This window comes from Myodes glareolus, chromosome 11, assembly GCF_982192425.1.
Source record: "Myodes glareolus chromosome 11, mMyoGla1.1, whole genome shotgun sequence".
NCBI classification, from domain to species: domain Eukaryota; kingdom Metazoa; phylum Chordata; class Mammalia; order Rodentia; family Cricetidae; genus Myodes; species Myodes glareolus.
In genome coordinates, this window is record NC_142036.1 from 38,475,467 (window position 1) to 38,488,441 (window position 12,975).

The 12,975-nt window shown below is 43.7% G+C and overlaps 1 protein-coding gene across 1 annotated transcript in view; it reads left to right on the forward strand.

Annotated features, from left to right (window-relative positions):
- The first annotated feature begins 6,561 nt into the window (after positions 1 to 6,561).
- Positions 6,562 to 12,975, forward strand: part of Snw1 (SNW domain containing 1) — a 33,246-nt gene continuing 26,832 nt past the window's right edge. The window contains exons 1-2 of the mRNA XM_048449311.3: positions 6,562 to 6,635; positions 11,814 to 11,967. Coding sequence (XP_048305268.1) covers positions 6,622 to 6,635; positions 11,814 to 11,967 — 168 coding nt within the window. The 5' untranslated portion in view covers positions 6,562 to 6,621. The remainder of the gene's footprint in view (positions 6,636 to 11,813; positions 11,968 to 12,975) is intronic.

Sequence of the window (12,975 nt, forward strand, 5' to 3'; positions counted from 1 at the left end):
ACTTCCTGTTGGCTGTAAGATGTAGGACACTAGGCTATTGCTCCAGCACCAGGTCTGCCTGCAGGCTGCCATGCTCCCCTTCACGATCATAATGAACTTCTGCCACCCTCAAATTAAATCCTTTCTTTATGAGGGCTGCCGTGGTCATGGTGTCTCTTCACAGCAATAGTATACCTTAACTAAGATAGGGTTAAAATAAATGAATAAATTTAGTCAGTAAAAAAAATATTTAACTTAAAAAAATTAATTGTGTGTGTATGGATGTTTGGCTGTCTGTACACCACATGTGTGCCTGGTACCAATAGAGGTCAGAAGCGAGCTCTGGTCCATGAAAGCCTGTGTGGAGATCAGAGGGAAACCTTCAGCGGTCTGTGTTCTCCTTTCACCTTGGGAATCTCTGAAATCAAACTCGGGTTGTAGGCTCAACAGCAAGTGCCTTTGTCTATAGAGCCATCTTGTCAGCCCATTAACCAATATTACCGTATCACCATTTTTCCCTTCAGGGTAATTAAACCATAGCCATCTACACCGCACCGCTACAGATCCTCAGTTCACAGACAGGCATAGACTGACGGAACAGGGAAAGGACGGTAAATGAGCGGCCTCAGATACCAGATGACTGCCTTCTGAACCGCAGAACACTTGTTAGTAATGAAAATGATCAAAATAAAGGACAGGGCTCAGAGCAAGGGGTTAATTGTTCCCTGCCAAGCTATTCATTAGAAAAAGGATCATTATCTTGGACCTAACGCTTCATCCCCATTAGATGCTTGTGTTTCACATTCCCTTAAGATTAGAGCCAGTGTTCCAAAGGAATAATTAAATCTGGGAAGAAATGGGGTCTGCAGGTGCCACGGAGCTTTTAAGTAGGAACTCTCAGAGCTTGTGAGGATGCAGACAATAGAAACACTTCTCTCTGACTCGCCCACCCGAAGGACAGTTCAGTCCACAGTCTCAGCCAATGCTAGGGGACCCCAACTCTAAGCCTTCTGCAGTCAAAACTTGATTCTTCACATTTCAGAACATTTTTGGTTAACTTGATAAAAATTACTGTTATGCTTAGTAATCATATAAAAGCAGATTATACTCATGATAGAGGAAAAGATGAAACCCCTAAGGATTCATATCCTGAGAAATGTGTACAATCTACGGGAAGTCAACTTCAGAATGATATTAGAAGATATGGAAGATGTGGGGGGAAGGGTGATGGAAGATTTTAATAAGTCAAAACCTAGCACACTCGTGAGTGAGTAAGAGCACATTAGAGTGTAAAGATAACAACTGTGTCCAAGAAAAATTATAGGCAACTCAATGCCAAATAAAATGCCTACAATTAAAAAAAAAGTTAGGAAGAGCTGAAGAGGACCCAGGGTCAGTTCCCAGCATCCCATGGCAGCTCACAACTGTCTGCAACTTCAGTTCCAGGAGATCTCACTTCTGGCCTCACTAGACATGCGCACAGTGCACACAAACATATATGAAGGCAAAACATTCATACATAAAACTTTTAAATTAAACAAATTTCTTTGGTTTTCTCTTTTGTGTGAGTGTGGGGGGTGTTGCTTTTGTTGTTGTTTTTGTTTGTGGTTTTGTGTTGTTTTGTGTTTTAGAGACAGGGTTTCTCTGTGTAGTTCTGACTGTCCTGGACATCACTCTGTAGAACAGAACTTAGAGAGATCCAGCAGCCTGCTGGGATTAAAGATCTGTGCCACCACATCTGGTAATCATAAAAGTTTTAAAAAAGAATTCAAATGAAGGGTCACCAAGATGACTCAGTGGGTAAAGTGTTTGCTGCCAATACCAATAAATTGAGTTCGAGCCTTAGGATCCACATGGTAGAGAGGAGCAACTCCCATAAATTGTCCTCTGACTTGAACCTACATCACTCTTTCCTGACAAAAGTAGATGACTAACAAATACAACTTTTAAAAAAAAAAAGAATTCAAACTAGGGGCTGGAGAGATGGCTCAGTGGTTGGGAGCACTGGCTGCTTTTGCAGAGGACCTGAGTTCAGTTCAGTTCCCAGTACCTACATAGCAGTTCATAACTGTCTGTAACTCCAATTCTAAGAGATCTGACACCCACATGTCAAAACACATAAAATGAGCATTTTGCATATCACCATAGAACCCTCATCTGGCGATGGATGGAGATAGAGACAGAGACCCACATTGGAACACTGGACTTAACTCCCTAGGTCCAAATGAGAAGCAGAAGGAGGAAGAACGTGAGCAAGGAAGTCAGGATCAGAGGGAACCGTCATCCGACGATGGATGGAGATTGAGACAGAGACCCACATTGGAACACTGGACTGAGCCCCCAAGGTCCAAATGAGGAGCAGAAGGAGAGAGAACATGAACAAGGAAGTCAGGATCAGAGGGAACCTTCATCGACGATGGATGGAGATTGAGACAGAGACCCATATTGAAGCACTGGACTGAGCCCCCAAGGTCCAAATGAGGAGCAGAAGGAGGGAGAACATGAACAAGGAAATCAGGACCGTGAGGGGTGCGCTCACCCACTGATACAAGGGGACTGATCTAATGAGAACTCACCGAGGCCAGCTGGACTGGGACTGAACATGCATGTGATCAAACCGGATTCTCTGAATGTGGCTGACACAGGGACTGTCTGAGAAGCCATTGATAATGGCTCTGGGACTTGTTTCCTCTGCGTGTACTGGCTTTTTGGGATCCTAGTCTGTTTGGATGCTCACCTTCCTAGACCTGGAGGGAGGGGGGAGGAACTTGAACTTCCCACAGGGCAGGAAACCCTGACTGCTCTTAGGGCTGGAGCGGGAGGAGAGGGAGTGGGGGGAGTGGGAGGGTGTTGGGAGGAGGGGCGGAAGTGGAAACTTTTATAAATTAATAATATATATATGTAATTAAAAAAGAAAAAAAGACATAAAATGAATTTAAATAAAAATTTAAAACTTCAAACTAATACTAAATATCATTTGGGAACAATGAATAAAGGGATACCATGTCACACTTTTTACATATTAATTAATTTTATTCATTTTGTATTTTACTTTCATTTCCTAAGTGTTTTGCTGGTTTACTGAGATGGAACTTAACTATGTAGACCACACTCTGCCTCTCAAGAACTGGAATTAAAGGCTTGTGCCACCACTCCCCCACCTTATCCGCCTTTTTAAAATCTACTGATTATGGGACTGAAGACTTGACTCAGAGGTTAAAAGCACTTGCTGCTCTCTCAGAAGGCTCGGGTTCTGTTTCCAGCATCCACATGGCGGCTTAAAACAGTCTGAAAGTCCGTATTTGGTGCCCTCCTCTGACCTCCAGAGGCACCAAGCAAGCATGAGGTGCATTTACATATATATTCAAGCAAAACGCTCATAGGCATACATTAAAAAAACGCTAAAGAGTTATCTTAAAAATTAATAAAATCTGCTGGGCGGTGGTGGCGCACGCCTTTAATCCCAGCACTTGGGAAACAGAAGCAGGCGGATCTCTGTGAGTTTGAGGCCAGCCTGGTCTACAAGAGCTAGTTCCAGGACAGGCTCCAAAGCTACAGAGAAACCCTGTTTCTAAAAACCAAATTAATTAATTAATTAAATCTAGGGATTAGAGATATTTTTCCAAACGTATATTCACAGAGCTTTGCACTCCTCATTTTTCATCACACACACAAACACATCTTGTCAGCAGCCGTCTGCCTTTCCCGTCCCAGTCCTAGTTAACTACTAATCCACTTTCGTCTCCTTCAAGTTTGCCTTTTTAAAGATTTATTTTCATTTTTTTACTCATGAGTATATATAAGTTTAGGAGTATACAGATATAGTCTCTCTGTGTGTATGCCATGTGCATGTATGCACACGGGAGACCAACAGATCGCTTGTGCTAGAGATACAGGCAGTTGTGAGGGAGCTGAGTGTGGGGACTCGGAACCCGATTCTGGACGCCTATGAAAACAGCAAGCCCTCTTGCCCGATAAGAGCCATCTCTCCAACCTTGCATTTACGTTTCTGAAGAGTTGAAGTCAGTTGGTCTTACATAATTTATCACATTCTATATTTTTCTGTCTTCCCTTGAGTTTTAAAATTTTTTCTCTTGCCTGTGGTGGCGCATGCCTTTAATCCCACCACTTGGGAGGAAGAGGCAGAGAGTTTGAGGTCAGCCTGGTCTACAGAGTGAGTTCCAGGACAGCCAGTGATACACAGAAAAACTGTCTCAAAAGAGAGAGAGAGAGAGAGAGAGAGAGAGAGAGAGAGAAGTGTCTGTGAAAGACATCGGCGGGGGGGGGGGGGGGGGGGGGGGGGAAGGAGTGGGGAAGCAGCGTGCCAGAGAAAGCTCTTCCTTGTACCAGAGAACGTGATTAAAGCCTCAATAAGAAGTGCACTATGACCCCAAACCCTACAATAACAGCATCAGGAGCCATTTAAATCTACAGCAAAGAATGTGCCACACAGCCTTGAAGCTTTGCAATCCTTTCCTAAGTTTCCGTTTTAGATCCTGGGCTTTCATTCTGCTTTGGTGGTTTCGTTTAAAGTGTGGACATCTCATCAGCTCCCACATGTGAAAACTGGAGCCATGCCCCCACTTCCCTTTGAGAGTGCACACTTTCTCTTCCTACCTGCAGGAATGGAGCATCAGATCGCACTGACCCCTCTCCCCCATAGATCACTGATCTCAACTCTCAGACTTCAACTTATGTGTGGACTCCAGAGTTCAGCCAACCCTTTGAAGGCTTTCGCTATGGTAAGGCTGCTGTCAACCTCCCTGTGGGCAGGGAGTTCAGGCTTTACCTGCCTGTGGAATTGGAGATGTGCCAACATCTGTTAGCACAGAGACACTCCTCATGCAGGGCTGTTCTGGATGTCCTGTGTGGGGCAAGAACCCATGCTATTGAGCATCAAAGATCCCCAAAGCTACGCTAGTGAGTTTTATTCATATTAGGTCACTTTTTTTTTTTAAATGAGTGGGCATTGAACTCAGGGTCTCATGCTTGAGCCCTGAGCACCACTGAGTGTGCCATCTCCTCAGTCCCAGTTAGCTCATGTAAACTTCCTGAAGACTTTACCTTTCCAGGGAATAAAACTGAGATAGAGGGGAGTTAGGTCTTCTGTTTCGCTCTTGTACAGCGCTAGGGGCTGAGACACAGATAACTTGGCGACTTACTAGAATCCAGAGCAGATGAGGTGGAGAGACACGTGAAGACCCAGGACAAGTGAACCAAAGCCACACCCACATAACTAAACAGAAGCACTGCCCGTGATGCGTGTGTAGGCGGAACTGCCGCCGCGCCCGAGCGGTCCGAGAACAACTTGAGGGAGTTAGTTTTTTTCCCCTCTGCCAAGTGGGTCCTGGGTCTGAACTCAGATAAAGCTCGGCAGCAAGAGCCTTTACCCACTGAGTCCCCAGATCAGCTTCCCAGATCTACTTTCTTAATTACGTTGTAGCAAAATTGCTGTTTTCTCTACAACCCTAGGACAATGAGGGGTCACCACAATGCAAGTACCCAAATGCCTCTGTGGGGAAGAAAATTGTCTATAAGAACACTTCCATCTCTTTCTTTCAATCCTACAACCCAGGTTTTGGATTATGCTTTATGAATTTCCCACATTAATTATTTTAACATTGTCTTCAGTCGTCTCTTTTGTCTCTCATTACCATAGAAACCCAGACTGCCTCAATAATTGTCTTTCTTGAGTCAGGTGTGGTGGCACATGCCTTTAATACCAGCACTTGGGGGCCAGAGGCAAGCCGATCTCTGAGTTCAAAGCACCCTGATCTACAGAACAAGTTCCAGAAAAGCCAGGATTGCACAGATAAACTCTGTCTCGGAAAGAAAGTATTGTCTTTCTTATTCGTCTCTTTCACCCAGGCTTTGTACATAAAATTCTCCATCAGCTACAAATTATCTACTGAATTAAATCTGAGATCCTTGATCTTAGTTTCCAGTACCTTCTCTGCCCCCTTCACACCTGTTTTTTAAACACACACCCACACACCTGTTTTTTAAATAATGCATTTTTAAATAATAAACTAGATGACTGTTAACCGAATTATCAACTATAAGTACAGAGGCCGCTATATAGAGGAGGATCAGTCTTTACATCCTAATTCCATACGGTTAAGCACTCTTAAGGTGGGGGTAGATAATAGTATTAGCTTCCAAATTATGGATTTATATCCCATCTTTTTGTTTTCTTTTGTTTTTTGTTTTTTCGAGACAAGGTTTCTCTGTAGCTTTGGTGCCCGTCCTGGAACTAGCTCTTGTAGACCAGGCTGGCCTTGAACTCACAGAGATCCTCCTGCCTCTGCCACCCGAGTACTGGGATTAAAGGCGCGAGCCACCACCGCCCGGCTTATATCCTATCTTGTACCATTACTAATCTGCTAAACTCAGAGAGCCTCTCCCCTGTAAGATCTATACATGTAAGGAATTTCCTTCGTTAGGGGAGTTGCTGAGGGCTCTCAGAAAACACTTTCTTTCTTTGAGAGAGGCCGGCAGAATTCCCGCTCAAAAAACTACAAAGCCCATAGGGCCTTTCGGCAAGAACGCCTGCGCAGTAAGCACTTCTTCCTTCGTGTTCCTCGTTCCCGGGCAAGACCCGCCCCGCGACGCTGTGGCTTGCGCTGGAAGAAGCGGAAGAAGATGGCGCTCACCAGGTGGGTTGTTGATTTGGGTCCTCGATACGGAAGGGTCTGGAAGTACCCATCTTTTCCTTTTTTTCTGCCCGGAGTATGCGGGCAGTGACCTGGCCTGGGGCGCAGAGGCACCTTGACCGAGACCATGGCTAGAACCACTCGCTGGCTTCCTTGGCGTCTAGGCCGCGCCAAAGCCGGGGTCTTTCCTTAGAGGCTTCCCGGGTTGAGTTCGCCCTTTCCCCGGGGCCGAGAGCCGCTGCGTGGCCTCACGCGAAAGAGCTCACGTGTGCTTCGCGTAAGCAGCGCGGTAGGTTGGCGAACGCCCTGCGGACCCCAACTGAGGCGGACGCTAGGCGCGGTGAAAAAGCAGCGGCTGACTTATCCTTGCTGAGCAAAGCGCGCCGTTCTTGTGCGTGGCTTTCCAGCCGCTTGTATGCCCTGGGCTTTGCCCTTTCCTTTCTTTTTCCGAAACAAAGATTTTGCAAAGAGCAAAAAGAGTTGGGGATGTCCCAGAACCGACCAGAAATTCTTAAGTTGGCAACAGTAGGGGCTGCTGTTTGCTAAATGCACCGCTGCTGTGCGCTTTAACTTTGGACCTTAGAATTTCTTTTGTACATAGAACCACCTCCGACTTTTGCTGTTTTTGGTTGCCTTGGTTACCGTATGTAAAGTGCTCCCATCTTTTAAGAAAAAGATACTAAGTGGAAAATTTCCCAAAAGTTATATAACTCCTAGTTGCTCCGAGTGGGAAAACTTTCCATGCAAACTCAGCAGTAAAATTCTTATTGGGTGTAAAGCAAGTATTCATTTTTGGATGTTGCCTTTCACCTGTTTAACCCACAGCTCGTATAGTTCCTGGCTTGTAACAGTCCTAAAAATGTTTTGGTCACGGGAATTACTGTTTGTTGTCCTGCTTTGTCCTCGAGGTTTTGCCACCGGGAAGATGGACAAGTGATTTGCAGATGAAAACAGTGTAGGCAGGAGGGACTCTGAATTCCAAGGCCGACCTGGTCTGTGATGCTGGTTTAAGTTCAGAAAGAAAAAAAAAAAAAGAAAACAACTAACCTATCCACTTACCACATCTGGTAAAAAGGTATCAGATGAGAAATTGTCTAAACAAGATTGACCTATAGGTGTGTCTGTAAGGGATTGTTTTTCTAGCTAATAGATGCAGGACCAGCCAAACCGCTATAGGCAGCACCATCCTGTAGGCGAGTGGTCCTGAACCGTTAAAGCCAGATGAGCATAAGCCAGTCTGCCAGCCAGCAAGCAGGTCATATGGTGCCTTACTTGCCTGCCTGCCTCTCTCCCTCCTTCCCTATCTGCAAGAAAGCAAGTCTCTCTTGCTTTTATTGGTGAGTGAAATCTCACTAGCTGCCTTGACAATTGCTTGGTAAGTTGTGTCTTGGAATTGTAAGCCAAATAAGCCTCTCCTTTAAAATATTTTTTTTTGGCCAGAGAATTTTAATAACTGCAAAAATTAAATTAAATTAAAATTTTAAAATTAATTTAAAAATTAATTAATTAAATTAATTAAAAAGAAATTAGAACCAACAGAAAATGCTTAATTGTGTAGTATTAGCCTTCTTACAAAAAATTAGTGAGTTATACAGCCTGTAAATGTTACAGGAAGCAGACATTTGAGGATTCTTCAGGCCCTGTGGTAGGGATTGGTAGAGTTACGAGGGGAAAAGTGGGATTTGAAGTGAATGCATTCAGGAACAGTGCCCGGATATTGTGTGTATTGTGTGCTTAATGAAGCAATGACAAAAAAAAAAAATGAAGTTTCAAAATGGACAAGTTTGGGGACTACAGAACTTTCAGTTGGCATTCATTAGTATGTTTTTTTTTATGTCCTTTATAAAAACTAGCAAGTGTGGGCTGGAGAAACAGCTCAGTGGTTAAGAGCACTGGCTGCTCTTGCGGAGGACCTGGTTCAGGACCCAGTAACCTCATAGTGGCTCACAACCATCTGTAACTATAGGTTAGGATCTGACTCTCTCTCCCAGTCTCTGGAGGCACTAAGCATGTATGTGGTGCATAGACAGACATACATACATACATACATACGTACATACAGGCAAGGCACTCATCATACACATGAAAATGATGTAAACCTATATTTTTAAAAAATTGTGAACAAATGAATATGTTGGGATTTTTGTCTGTTTTGATGGGGTTTTGTTTGCTTGTTTAGTTTCATGAACTATCCTAAAAATAAATCTGACCCAAGATGGGGAAGGGGAGGGTGTTAGGTCCCAGAGGCAGCATCTGTAGAGGCGATCAGCCACGCCTTATCCCTTCACTAACAGCTAAGCTCAGAGTCTTCTCCTCTGCAAGGTTTATTAATGTAAGGTGTTGCTCAGTTCTGCTGGCCGCTGTGTCTCCACCATATTCCAGCGACTTCTGCTGCCAGGGGCCACCTTTATTAAAGGACCTGGTCGCCCGGAATCCATCTCAGCTCATCTCTATACTGAACCTGAAGAGAATGTTTAGTATTTAGAACAGTAGGCCGGGTGGTGGTGGCTCACACCTTTAATCCCAGTTCTAGGGAGGCAGAGGCAGACAGATCTCTGTGAGTCTGAGGCTATCCTGGTCTACATAGCTAGTATTAGGACAGCCAGAGCTGTTACACAGAGAAATCTCAGTTTGTAGCCAGTGAAACAAAAGTACTGGTAGCCACGTCTTGGCTTGTCATTGGAAGCAGGCAGTTTTGTGGGATTGAGTCCTCGATCTCTGGGATCTGAATCGAATTAGGAAGTGCCTCACTAGTCTTCCAAAACATCACTCGTTTGCTTGGCGAATGGGAAAAGTACTGCACGTGTCTAGTGTCATGTGATTGTTGATTATTGGTGAGATGGTAAGGTAAGCTTCCTGTGCCCTTTAACCTACTATCCTCACAGAGCTTACTTGCATTAGGAGAGTTACGTGAGAGAAAAAAACAGGCAGCAATGCATTCAGATAATACGACATTAGAATGAAGCTTACGCGTCTGGGGTACAGAGCCAGCAGGAGATATCTTAGTGAATAAAAGCACCCGCCAAGCTTGAAGATAGGAGTTCCATCCGTGAGACGCACATGGTGGAAAGAGAACTAACTCCAAGTTGTCCTGACTTGAGACGGTGCCATGGCATACATATGCACCCACCCACACACACCCACAAACTAAATAAAAATGTAATTTTTGCTAAGTGTGGTGGTGCATGTCTTTAATCCTAGCACTCTGGGGTAGAGACAAGCAGATCTCTTGAGTTTGGGGTGACCCGGGCCCTACAGGGTCAGCCTGGTCTACATAGTGAGACCCTATCTCATAAAATTCAAAGACGAAAGGACAAAAGTAATGTTAAAATTTGTAGAACAGCTATTTTGATTTGGACAGGGTAGTCAGAAAATATTTCTAGTAACTGAGTGGAGACGTACATACTAAGTAGGGTGCAGACTGCTCAGAGATCAAGGGGAGAGTGTTCTATGGAAGCATTCTGAAGGGGCTGGTGAGGTGGCTCAGTTGGCAAAGTACTCTCTGCCACACGTTCTTGACAATCTCGTTCAAAGCCAAGGACTTAATTAAAGTTCAAAAGAGAACCAGCACCACACATTCACACACACTAACAGGAGGGAAGCTTGAGATATTCCGGATAAGTCACTTTACTGTTTTTATGGCAAAGGGAATAACAAAAGTAGAGGTTTTGAGATGGCTTGTTTAAATAAAGGCAAGGATGTAATACGGTGAAAGCAAAGGGCAGAGGAATCTCTGTGAGCGTTGAAGGAATCTGTGTTACCAGACAAGACCTGGGCAGTGAGGGACAAAAGAAACAGAAGGTGTGATCCTCAGGTTACTCAGTCTGGTAAGAGGATGGGTAATTGACTAGATGTTTGCCGTACAGATAGATAGGTGGTGTACACGTGACCTAGAGAACATAAAGACAGATAGCCAACCCACACTGGGGGTCAGGATAGCGCCAAACAGTCAAACATCTGTGGAACAAACAGTGGCCCTGCTGACTCTTCCATGGACGTACATTGAGTAGTATTAGGCACTGTTGACTGGTCCATGGATGTTCTCATGTAATACCTAGGAAGTAGATCTCTAACCTTTTAAGATGGGGACAGTGGTTCGGAGCAGGTAACTTCATGTGTTTTTAAGTTGCGTGGGTGGGTTTTAAACTTGTAAAGTCTCCAGTCTGGATTTGACCCTGCTGATGTATGCTGTCACAGCTCTGCCCCTTTCCTTATCCCTTCCTGTTTCTGTAGTTTACATTTGCATGGGTGTGATTGTCTTTACTTGGAAGACTACATAAATCTGAATGTGTATTCTCAGTGTCTACTTAGAGTGCATCCTGCACCAAGTCATCAGTGTATAATTTTTGAATAAATAATTAAGCTTTCCTGCGTATTCAAGTATGTTTATTAGCCAGAAGAAGTTAACAAAGAACTTGACTTTTGTCTTTCCTTAAAAATGTCCATTTACCTACTGATAATCTTTTTTTTTTTTTTGTACTTTGGATAAGCTTGTAATATTTACAATACAAGAAGTTTAGGGAGATTAGGTAAGAAGGATGCTTTGACTAAATAGTAAGTAGCTACGTGTTCATGGTTCTACTATTTAAACAGTTTTTGAGTTGGGAGTGGGGTAAAGAGAATATGGCCAGGATACAACTTCTATGCAGCCCTGGTAGTTCACACCTTTAATCCCAACATTGAGGGAAGCAGTGGGATCTATCCAGTAAGACCCTGTCTTCCCCGTCCCCTCCCCCCACAAAAAAACCACAGTAGTGTTACCATTTATCTATAAACTCAGAACTTTAGAGGCTGAGGCCGGAGGGTGGCAAGTTCAGGACCATCCTGGGCTACCTAACTAGACCTTGTTAAAACAAAAATCAAGAGAGATATTTAGACAATGCACTAGAGGTTGGCTTCTGTGTTAAGTATGGAAGTACAGAATTTGGTGTCTTGTCACTTGTGTAAAAATACCTGTTAGTTTTTAATCTGGACAACTGTTTGCCCTTGGCATAGTCAAGGGGTTTTCACTGTATTCTCTGAGTACTTCCTTTCCACACCTAAGGAAGTGGTAAGTATTGAATACCTCTATAAATTGTTGAAAAAAAATTGTTGACTGTGCAAAGAAAAATTGTAACTGAATTGTAATAATGTGTTTTGTTTTTAATTTTGTACTTGGTATTTAATCCTGATCTCCTGTAGCTTTTTACCTGCGCCCACTCAGCTATCTCAGGACCAACTTGAAGCTGAAGAAAGAGCAAGATCTCAGAGATCGCGACAGACCTCTTTGGTCTCTTCACGAAGGGAGCCTCCCCCGTACGGGTATCGGAAAGGCTGGATTCCGCGCTTGTTAGAGGTAAGTCGGGCTGAAATTTATTATTGAACACTTGTGAAATAGATGTAAACCCTGGAGGAGGATTGTTAACAGCAATGCGACAGAAATAATGGTGGTAAGTTCTGGAAGCATGTTCTTCTTCCCAAGACTTTCTTCTTGCTTATCGTCACAGTTTGCGATCAGCAGAGAATCACTGCTTTTGCTTCGCATTGTGCAGAAGTATTGAACTTGTACAAAAGGAACTAGCGTACTTTCACAAATGCAGGCCTTCCAGCCCATGAACAACAATGGAGGGTAAGATAAAAATGAAAGGAGCAGCTGGGCTGGCAGGCAACGGCACTCACTGCATAGACCTGACAATTTCAGTTCAATTCCCAGAACCCACAGTGGAAAGAGAGAACCTGAAACTTTGGCAAGCACTGTTACATGTGACTATGCTCCGTTCATCTCTCTCCCTCCTTCCCTCCCTCCCTCCCTCCCTTTCTGTCACATATACACAGATACATACTAATAATAATAGTAAATAAAAATTTGAAATCTTTGTAAGGGGCAGAATCAGGGTTTTGTGTTTGAGTTGTGTCCACTCCTGCCCTACCTCCAACAGTGAGAATGACTTTCTTTCAGGGAACAACCCGGTGGGTTCTCCTGTGCTGATGTATTTCTCTGTGTTAGCACATGCCTGGTCATGATATGGCATACTTTTCTAGGAGTATAAGCAAAGAATGATTTGGGATGTTCATACCGCTGATTTGTCTCCAAAGAACAAATTTCCTTGATAGAGGCAGGTGGATCTCTGAGTTCAGGCTGTTCTACAGAGGGAGTTTCAGGACAGCTGGTGTCTGAAAAACAAAACAAAATCTCTGCTTATATTAAGCGTTTTTCTTTTTCCCAGTATTTTCATTCCTTCAAGCATTCCTTCATTTCCTAACCACGTTCTGACATTCTGAATGAACAACATCATTTTCTTTACCCAGTTATTGGTTTTGTTTTGATTTTTAAGATTCTTTTATTTTATATGTATGGGTGTTT